The sequence below is a fragment of the Brachionichthys hirsutus genome, chromosome 13 (assembly GCF_040956055.1).
Source record: "Brachionichthys hirsutus isolate HB-005 chromosome 13, CSIRO-AGI_Bhir_v1, whole genome shotgun sequence".
NCBI classification, from domain to species: Eukaryota; Metazoa; Chordata; class Actinopteri; order Lophiiformes; family Brachionichthyidae; genus Brachionichthys; species Brachionichthys hirsutus.
Window position 1 is genome coordinate 312,195 of NC_090909.1, and position 9,750 is coordinate 321,944.

The 9,750-nt window shown below is 52.5% G+C and overlaps 2 protein-coding genes across 2 annotated transcripts in view; both read right to left on the bottom strand.

Annotated features, from left to right (window-relative positions):
* LOC137902935 (germ cell-specific gene 1-like protein) overlaps positions 1-4,944 on the bottom strand; it is a 5,765-nt gene extending 821 nt beyond the window's left edge. Inside the window, exons 1-5 of the mRNA XM_068747041.1 lie at positions 4,749-4,944; positions 3,605-3,799; positions 3,396-3,455; positions 3,145-3,303; positions 2,972-3,083 (exon numbers count right to left, since the gene is read on the bottom strand). Coding sequence (XP_068603142.1) covers positions 2,972-3,083; positions 3,145-3,303; positions 3,396-3,455; positions 3,605-3,799; positions 4,749-4,944 — 722 coding nt within the window. The remainder of the gene's footprint in view (positions 1-2,971; positions 3,084-3,144; positions 3,304-3,395; positions 3,456-3,604; positions 3,800-4,748) is intronic.
* Positions 4,945-6,156: 1,212 nt separating this feature from the next.
* LOC137903344 (uncharacterized) lies at positions 6,157-9,441 on the bottom strand (the record flags this gene model as incomplete). The annotated part of the gene is made up of 5 exons (XM_068747497.1): positions 6,157-6,281; positions 7,416-7,520; positions 7,804-8,743; positions 9,055-9,230; positions 9,312-9,441. Coding segments are annotated over 5 exons (1,476 nt in total), but the record flags the coding sequence as incomplete, so codon positions are not given.
* Between the last annotated feature and the right edge of the window lie 309 nt (positions 9,442-9,750).

Consider the following 9,750-nt stretch of genomic DNA (forward strand, 5'->3'; position numbering starts at 1 on the left):
CCACGGTAACAAAGCCTCGCTAACTAGCCGTTAACTCGGCTTTCTCCGATCGGTACCCGGAGCTTTTCAGAGTTGTGGAATATATTAGACCAGTAGGTCTTCAGGCGTTTTAAACTAGTCTCGGGGCATTTTAAACTAGTCTTTAGATGCTTTAAACTAGTCTTTAGGTGCTTTAAACTAGTCTCTGGGCATTTTAAACTAGTCTTTAGGTGCTTTAAACTAGTCTTCAGGCGTTTTAAACTCGTCTCTGGGCGTTTTAAACTAGTCTCTGGGCGTTTTAAACTAGTCTCTGGGCGTTTTAAACTAGTCTCTGGGCGTTTTAAACTAGTCTTTAGGTGCTTTAAACTAGTCTCCGGGCGTTTTAAACTAGTCTCGGGGCGTTTTAAACTAGTCTCGGGGCGTTTTAAACTAGTCTTTGGGCTTTTTAAACTAGTTTCTGGGCATTTTAAACTAGTCTCGGGGCGTTTTAAACTAGTCTCGGGGTGTTTTAAACTAGTCTCGGGGCGTTTTAAACTAGTCTCGGGGCGTTTTAAACTAGTCTCTGGGCATTTTAAACTAGTCTCGGGGCGTTTTAAACTAGTCTCTGGGCGTTTCAAACTAGTCTCGGGGCGTTTTAAACTAGTCTCGGGGTGTTTTAAACTAGTCTCTGGGCGTTTTAAACTAGTCTCTGGGCGTTTTAAACTAGTCTCTGGGCGTTTTAAACTAGTCTCTGGGCGTTTTAAACTAGTCTCGGGGCGTTTTAAACTAGTCTCGGGGCATTTTAAACTAGTCTCTGGGCGTTGTAAACTAGTCTCTGGGCGTTTTAAACTAGTCTCTGGGCGTTTTAAACTAGTCTCGGGGCGTTTTAAACTAGTCTCTGGGCATATTAAACTAGTCTCTTGGGTGTTTTAAACTAGTCTCGGGGCGTTTTAAACTAGTCTCTGGGCATTTTAAACTAGTCTCGGGGCGTTTTAAACTAGTCTCGGGGCGTTTTAAACTAGTCTCGGGGCGTTTTAAACTAGTCTCGGGGCGTTTTAAACTAGTCTCGGGGCGTTTTAAACTAGTCTCGGGGCGTTTTAAACTAGTCTCGGGGCGTTTTAAACTAGTCTCGGGGCGTTTTAAACTAGTCTCGGGGCGTTTTAAACTAGTCTCGGGGCGTTTTAAACTAGTCTCGGGGCGTTTTAAACTAGTCTCGGGGCGTTTTAAACTAGTCTCGGGGCGTTTTAAACTAGTCTCGGGGCGTTTTAAACTAGTCTCTGGGCGTTTTAAACTAGTCTCGGGGCGTTTTAAACTAGTCTCTGGGCGTTTTAAACTAGTCTCTGGGCGTTTTAAACTAGTCTCTGGGCGTTTTAAACTAGTCTCTGGGCGTTTTAAACTAGTCTCTGGGCGTTTTAAACTAGTCTCGGGGCATTTTAAACTAGTCTCTGGGCATTTTAAACTAGTCTCGGGGCGTTTTAAACTAGTCTCGGGGCGTTTTAAACTAGTCTCGGGGCGTTTTAAACTAGTCTCGGGGCGTTTTAAACTAGTCTCGGGGCGTTTTAAACTAGTCTCGGGGCGTTTTAAACTAGTCTCTGGGCATTTTAAACTAGTCTCGGGGCGTTTTAAACTAGTCTCTGGGCATTTTAAACTAGTCTCGGGGCGTTTTAAACTAGTCTCTGGGCATTTTAAACTAGTCTCGGGGCGTTTTAAACTAGTCTCTGGGCGTTTTAAACTAGTCTCGGGGCGTTTTAAACTAGTCTCTGGGCGTTTTAAACTAGTCTCTGGGCGTTTTAAACTAGTCTCGGGGCGTTTTAAACTAGTCTCTGGGCGTTTTAAACTAGTCTCTGGGCGTTTTAAACTAGTCTCGGGGCGTTTTAAACTAGTCTCTGGGCGTTTTAAACTCGTCTCTGGGCGTTTTAAACTCGTCTCTGGGCGTTTTAAACTAGTCTCGGGGCGTTTTAAACTAGTCTCTGGGCATTTTAAACTAGTCTCGGGGCGTTTTAAACTAGTCTCGGGGCGTTTTAAACTAGTCTCGGGGCGTTTTAAACTAGTCTCGGGGCGTTTTAAACTAGTCTCGGGGTGTTTTAAACTAGTCTCGGGGCGTTTTAAACTAGTCTCGGGGCGTTTTAAACTAGTCTCTGGGCATTTTAAACTAGTCTCGGGGCATTTTAAACTAGTCTCGGGGCGTTTTAAACTAGTCTCTGGGCATTTTAAACTAGTCTCGGGGCATTTTAAACTAGTCTCGGGGCGTTTTAAACTAGTCTCTGGGCATTTTAAACTAGTCTCTGGGCGTTTTAAACTAGTCTCGGGGCGTTTTAAACTAGTCTCGGGGCGTTTTAAACTAGTCTCTGGGCGTTTTAAACTAGTCTCTGGGCATTTTAAACTAGTCTCGGGGCGTTTTAAACTAGTCTCTGGGCGTTTTAAACTAGTCTCGGGGCGTTTTAAACTAGTCTCTGGGCGTTTTAAACTAGTCTCTGGGCATTTTAAACTAGTCTCGGGGCGTTTTAAACTAGTCTCTGGGCGTTTTAAACTAGTCTCGGGGCGTTTTAAACTAGTCTCTGGGCATTTTAAACTAGTCTCGGGGTGTTTTAAACTAGTCTCGGGGCGTTTTAAACTAGTCTCGGGGCGTTTTAAACTAGTCTCTGGGCATTTTAAACTTGTCTCGGGGCATTTTAAACTAGTCTCGGGGCGTTTTAAACTAGTCTCTGGGCATTTTAAACTAGTCTCGGGGCATTTTAAACTAGTCTCGGGGCGTTTTAAACTAGTCTCTGGGCATTTTAAACTAGTCTCTGGGCATTTTAAACTAGTCTCTGGGCGTTTTAAACTAGTCTCGGGGCATTTTAAACTAGTCTTTAGGTGCTTTAAACTAGTCTTCAGGCTTTTTAAACTAGTCTCGGAGCATTTTAAACTAGTCTCGGGGCGTTTTAAACTAGGCTCTGGGCGTTTTAAACTAGTCTCGGGCGTTTTAAACTAGTCTTTGGGCGCTGGGTAACCGGGGCTCTGGATCACTCACGCGAACGACCAGCCGTAGTCCCACGTCTGCGGCCTCCAGTCTTTGGGGCCGATGCTCACGGTCATCTGGAACACCGTGGTGTACATCATGTGTGCCACCATCCCCATCAAACCTGGAGGAGGAGGAGGAGGAGGAGGAGTCCAACCTGTCACCGAGGGCGACGGCGGGCTCACCTGAGAGGACCGTGCACACGGCGGCGAAGGCGTTGACCTTCAGGGCGTTCATCTCCCTCTTGGCGCAGAGACACGTGGCCTCGACACACATCAGCAGGAAGCCCGTCGCCAGGAGGCCGATGTACGTGAACTCGCTGACCACCGACAGCCAGAGGACGCCTGGAGACACGCGGAGACGAAGACGAAGACAGACCGTGGGACAGGAAGTCGCCGTGGCTACCTGGCTGGATGCTACGTGGCCGGATGCTAACCTTGGGTCTCTCCGGGCGTCAGCTCGATGAAGCTACGACACTTCTCTCCCTGATCATCGCCTGTGGACCGATCACAGCAGGGTTCAACGTCTGGAACCAATGGCAGCACAGATACAGGTGTGACTATTCACTGACCCGGTCGGTAACCAGTAGAGGGAGCTAATGAGCCTTTAGTATCAAACGTGCTAACGTTAGCTACAGGCACCCACCGTCATCGTGCTTCTCACAGGACAGCCAGAAGCCGGTGTGGAAGTAGCGCAGCATGTACTTGTCCTCCCCCGTCTCCCAGACGTAGTGGACGGCGTTGGCCAGCTGCTTCCTCTTCACGCTGGCCTGGTCCTCCTTCTGCAGCGGGGACAGCGTGGCGTTGGAGGCGGGGCTCCCCGGGCCCGTGGTGGGGGTCTCTGGGTGCAGAGGGACGAGGGACAAGACCCACAGTGAGACAGCGCTGTCCTCCTGACTCCGCCCCTGAAACGCTGTTCCTTCGGTAAACTGTTGTCGTGGAAACTGAATACATGAAACAAACGGGTTTAGAGCTTAAAGGCGGCGAGTCCAGATAACGGATCCAAAGTTCTGAGATTAGCAACGGAGCCAGATTACTGCAATCTCCGCTAATCCAGCGTGAAATACTGCTGGAGGAATATTTATGGGATAAGACTTTACATGATCCTCCGGGCGGGGCAGGGGCCGCCAGAACCGATCAATATTATAGAATATTGATTATTAGATTCAGATTATTTTGGATTTTCTCTGACGTAACGTTCACCTGTGAATCTCCACCCGTCAACACGTCTAAAAAAATAGACCTGTAAACTAAAATAAGTAAAAAACAACGTTGGAACAAAAGTCCAACTGAGGAGGAAGAGGAGGAGGAAGAGGAGCTGACGATCTCCAAGAAGAGAAAGACAAACCCGGAGTCAGATTTAAAACACGGTTCTTCAGCAGGTGACTCATGAACCAAGTCTGCTCTGCATCATATGTGGAGACGGGTCAACAAAGCCATAAAACTGCTTTAACACACAGAGAACCCTGGACAAAAAAGGACAAAAAACCCAGATTAAAGGACAAGAAACCCGGATTAAAGGACATAAAACACGGTTTAAAGGACAAGAAACCCGGATTAAAGGACAAAAAACCCAGTTTAAAGGACATAAACCCGGATTAAAGGACAAGAAACCCGGATTAAAGGAGAAAAAACCCAGTTTGAAGGACATAAAACACGGTTTAAAGGACAACAAACCCGGATTAAAGGACAACAAACACGGTTTAAAGGACAACAAACCCGGATTAAAGGACAACAAACCCGGATTAAAGGACAAGAAACCCGGTTTAAAGTACGCCAACGGGCCTCACCTGTGCTGTACGGCTGGCTGCCGTTCTCACCGCAGTTCTTCATCTTGACCGGCGACAGGCAGAGCGGCTTCACCACCTTGTGCATTCCCTCGCACCAATAGGAGGTGCAGAACGCCGACACCGACAAGGTGAGGGCCAGCGAGGTGAGGGAGAGGGACAGCAGGGAGCGGTTCCGTCTGGACAGGTTCTCCAGCATGGCTGCTTCTGCTGCTCAGAGAACGGCTCGGGCTCAGAAGAGTCCGGCAGGCTGCGTCGACCAATCAGGACGAGGCGCTTGGAGCCGGGGGGGGTAGGTCCAGGGGCGGGGTTCCAGGAAGGAGGAGTCGAGGACGTCTAATCTCTCTCCGCAAGGAGGACAGGAGGCGACAGATGTGCAGGAAGAACTCCGGAAAACGAGTCCTTAGATTCAGCCCCTCCTTCCTTCCTGAGCTGAGGCTCCGCCCCTCCGATGGAGGTACGTGTCCACATGTGAAACTCCTCAACCTGGTGATCAGTCCGTTGTCTCAGGGACTTAATCTGTGTTAATCTGGATCAGATTAACGGCCGCCTCCCGGCTCCCAGGCTGTCTTTGTTTGGACGAGCACCTAAAGGAAAGACGCAAGACACACACACACGCACACACACACACACACACACACACACACACACACACACACACACACACACACCATTTCACTGTACGAACCTGGACGTGGTCGGCGTGGGATCACCTGCAGAATAACGGCGAGCAGATTCAATCAAACGCAGAACCATCGCCACGTTTAGACGGTTCGTCTACTGAACTTCCTGGGCTCAAACACGGGGTCAGAGGTCGCTGAGGTCAACGTGTGATGACATCATCCATCCTCCCTCTCGGGCGTTTGATTGGATAAACGCTGCCGCCGTTTACGCTCAGCTGGAAGGACAGGAAGCAGCTGGGAACTCACCTGGTTTGGGACGGCGTCCGTCTCACCGGGTTTGGGACGGCGTCCTTCTCACCGGGTTTGGGACGGCGTCCTTCTCACCGGGTTTGGGACGGCGTCCTTCTCACCGGGTTTGGGACGGCGTCCTTCCCACCGGGTTTGGGACGGCGTCCTTCTCACCGGGTTTGGGACGGCGTCCGTCTCACCGGGTTTGGGACGGCGTCCGTCTCACCGGGTTTGGGACGGCGTCCTTCTCACCGGGTTTGGGACGGCGTCCGTCTCCTTCAGCCGCTCCTCTGAACGCCTCGGCGTCGCTCCCGCCTCCATCTTGGGGGAGTTTCTTTTGAAAGCCCACCCAGATTTCCTTCTAATCCCCATCTGTCCCTCTACTGTCCCTGATCTCCCGTCCTCGCTGGACGGTGACCTCTGACCTCTGGCCTGACTGTGATTACTTGGACAGTGTGCGTGGGACAGCTTGGACGGAGGCGTGAGGCTCGTTTAGCGTCTCACACCCGAACCTCTGCCCCGCTGGACGGGATGCGGGTCCGGCTGGCGGGTCCGGCTGGCGGGTCCGTGATGGGGGCGGGGGCGGCGGCACACCTCAGGGATGATGGTTCGGACCTCTGGCGAGCTTTGAATCGTTAAAAAGCTCAACATCCGAGCGTCACAAGATCAAAAGACGACGAGTCGACTTGTCTCGGAGTCGAACCGGCGTCGGATCTCTTGGCTTCGGGTCGACGGTGCGTCCACACGGAGGGACACGTCCGTCCACACGGAGGGACACGTCCGTCCACACGGAGGGACACGTCCGTCCACACGGAGGGACACGTCCGTCCACACGGAGGGACACGTCCGTCCACACGGAGGGACACGTCCGTCCACACGGAGGGACACGTCCGCCTGCTCCAAGACATCGGTCTCCAGTTCTCATGTCTGTTTCTGCTGCAGCAGGATTTAAGCGTTAAATGTCGCCCCCTAGTGGCGACAGGACGACGACGAGCAAGGAGCGGTTCCGTTTGGGATGAGATCGGTTCCGGAGCCGCACAGAACCAGGAGAACGGGAGGAGTTGGCGTGGTTTTATTTACAGCTCTAGATTCACACAGACAGAACTCAAGTTCCTCGTCAAACAGCCAATCACCTCCCGGCGCGCTCTGATGATGTCACCAATAAGCAATAAATAGATCAATAATGACTCAGCACCGATATACACAATAGTTCAGAACGTCACGAATACATTACGCTGCCTACATTTAAAGCATGCCTATGGACAGGGTGGGGGGCGGAGCCAAAGGATGTAGGTTATCTACAGAAGGGCTGGAGGCGGAGCTTCACCGGAGGACAAACGCAGAAGTCGCCTCGAATTACAGTTTAAAGAGTTCCAGCAGAGCAGAGGAGGGAGGAGTTACACAAGGAGGGAGGAGTTACACAACGCAACACACAACATCTACACACAACCGATTGGCTAATCAATGTTCAATCATTCTACCCCCCCCCCCCAGTTTGTAGTCTTCCAGGTCGGCGCCTCCGTTCGAATCAAGTGCTCAGAATAATCCCCCCCAGAGTGACGCGTCGCGGGTCCACAAGCCACGCCCCCTTTAAGTCGGTCCCCTTTCCCTGCATGGACCGCGTCCCACAAAGCAGTTCTACTCTAAAAGGCGTTTTCTTTTGGGGGCGGCCGGGAGGAGAGAGAGAGCAGAGCGGAAGAGACGTGTCATTCATTATGGTTGCCCGGCAACAGCTGAGTGATAGAGCAGGCGGGTTTACCTGCTCCACTGGGGGCGTCGCCTTTGGATGGCCCGTCTCCAAAAGGATCACTCGATGGCGAGTCTGGCGAACGCCACGCAGCATCCGTGCTAGCGAGAGCTGCAGCTAAGTAAGGAAGCAGACGGCCAATCAGAACACAGCGAGGACAAACCAACGGATCAGCAGCTCAGGTGAGTCATTCCACCCGGGGAGGGGGTTAACCCGTTGAAGCCCGATGCCCCCCCCCAATCCCCCTGGACCGACTCCTGGACCATGGCTTTGAGCCCTTTCCAGCTAACGCTAGGACTGGTTTGGATCCGGTTCTGGTGGGTCTAATCTCTGCTACATTCGGTTCTAATGGTCAGGTTCGGGTCAGGGTCTTTATAGGACTGATTTGTGTGCTTCGTACCTGGAGCTCCCCAGGGGCCACTGTCCGGTTTGGAAGAATCCCCAAAAGGATCAGAACTGTCAACGGGCCAGGAGGAACTTGTCTCAGCTCCCCACGGATGTGACCCGGGGGCAGGCGGAGTGCCAGCAGAGGCTACCCAGGTACCTGCACCTTGGGGTGAGGTCAATGGGGGGTCACCGAAGGGATCTGAGGCATTGTGTTGAGATGAACAAGGAGGTCCTGCAAACGGGTCCTCCTTGGGGGGCATCGTTTGTGTAAAAAACGGGTCACTTTGGGGGGGCTTGGTTGGCGCTGAAAACAGATCTTCTGTTGGTGGCGTTGTGGAAGCGTTGAACGGGTCATCGTTAGAGGACGCTGGTCCTGCAAAGGAGTCGTCCTTGGGGGCGTTGAAACCGTCGTCTTTGAAGTCTTTGAAGTTGAAGTCTTTTGGGGCGTTGAAACCGTCGTCTTTCGGGGCGTTGAAGGGGTCGTCTTTCGGGGCGTTGAAACCGTCGTCTTTGAAGTCTTTGAAGTTGAAGTCTTTTGGGGAGTTGAAACCGTCGTCTTTCGGGGCGTTGAAACCGTCGTCTTTGAAGTCTTTGAAGTTGAAGTCTTTTGGGGAGTTGAAACCGTCGTCTTTCGGGGCGTTGAAACCGTCGTCTTTGAAGTCGAAGTCTTTTGGGGAGTTGAAAGGGTCGTCTTGGGGGGCAATGAAGGGGTCGTCTTTCGGGGCGTTGAAGGGGTCGTCTTTCGGGGCGCTGAAGGGGTCGTCTTTCGGGGCGCTGAAGGGGTCGTCTTTCGGGGCGCTGAAGGGGTCGGGTTTATTCGCTCCGTTCTTAGCAGCAGATGGATCTTCATCAGATTTGGTTGTCTCCTCTTCCTCGCCCCCCCACACCCCTCCCTTCGCGCTGGTTTCGTTCCCAGCATCCTCCCATCTCAGCTCTTCCTCGCTCATCTTGGCCTGGAATGTTAAACGTGTGATTAGTAAAGCTCGATCACTGAGGGAGGGGTCGACCCTCGACCCTCGACCCTCACCCCTAACTGAAACTATGGATTTATTTTATTTCACTATATGGACCTGAACTGTGTGTGTAGAACAGGGTTCAGCCATATGGGGTTCCACAGGGTTCACTTTTAGGACACCTAATAGTTCTATTGTCGTCTTTGGCCGGTTTTACCGGGAACCGTTCCCGGTGGTCTGGCGGAGACCGACCCGGACCAGCCGTCCCGGGTTACGGTGCTTCCTAAACGCCGATGAAGACGAGCGCTCACCCTCCTCGCTGCGTCCTGCCGCTCAGCTTCCTGTTTCAGCCGCTCCTCTTTGCGAGCAGTGAAGGACGCGGTCAGGTCCGCCACCGAGGGAATGTTGTCCAACGACGGGAGGCCGGAGGCGCCGGCGACGTAGCGAGGCGTGTAGTCGGGATCCGTGATGGCGTCGGCGGACGAGGCTGATCGGACGGAGCGAATGCGACGGATCAATAAAGAGAAACTCCTGAAACTGAAGAACTGAAGAACTCGTCTCTGCTTACCGGCAGAACTCTTGGACGTCTTCTCCCGGGTTTTGAGAGCAAAGTCTCTCTCGTCCTTCAGCTTCTCATCGTCCTCCATGAGGACGAGGACAACCTTCGCCTTTTCCCGAACATTTGAACCCTGGAAGAAACAAACGTCAAGATCTAAAGACGGCGAGGAAATGAGCGAACGCCGCGGGTCCGGTCCAGAGAGCAGAGACCTCCCCCAAGCAGCTCGGCGGTCTGGATCGGCACCGGGAGGTTCTAGATCTACACCGTCCACACGGTGGTCTGGATCGGCACCGGGAGGTTCTGGATCTACACCGTCCACACGGTGGTCTGGATCGGCACCGGGAGGTTCTAGATCTACACCGTCCACACGGTGGTCTGGATCGGCACCGGGAGGTTCTAGATCTACACCGTCCACACGGTGGTCTGGATCGGCACCGGGAGGTTCTGG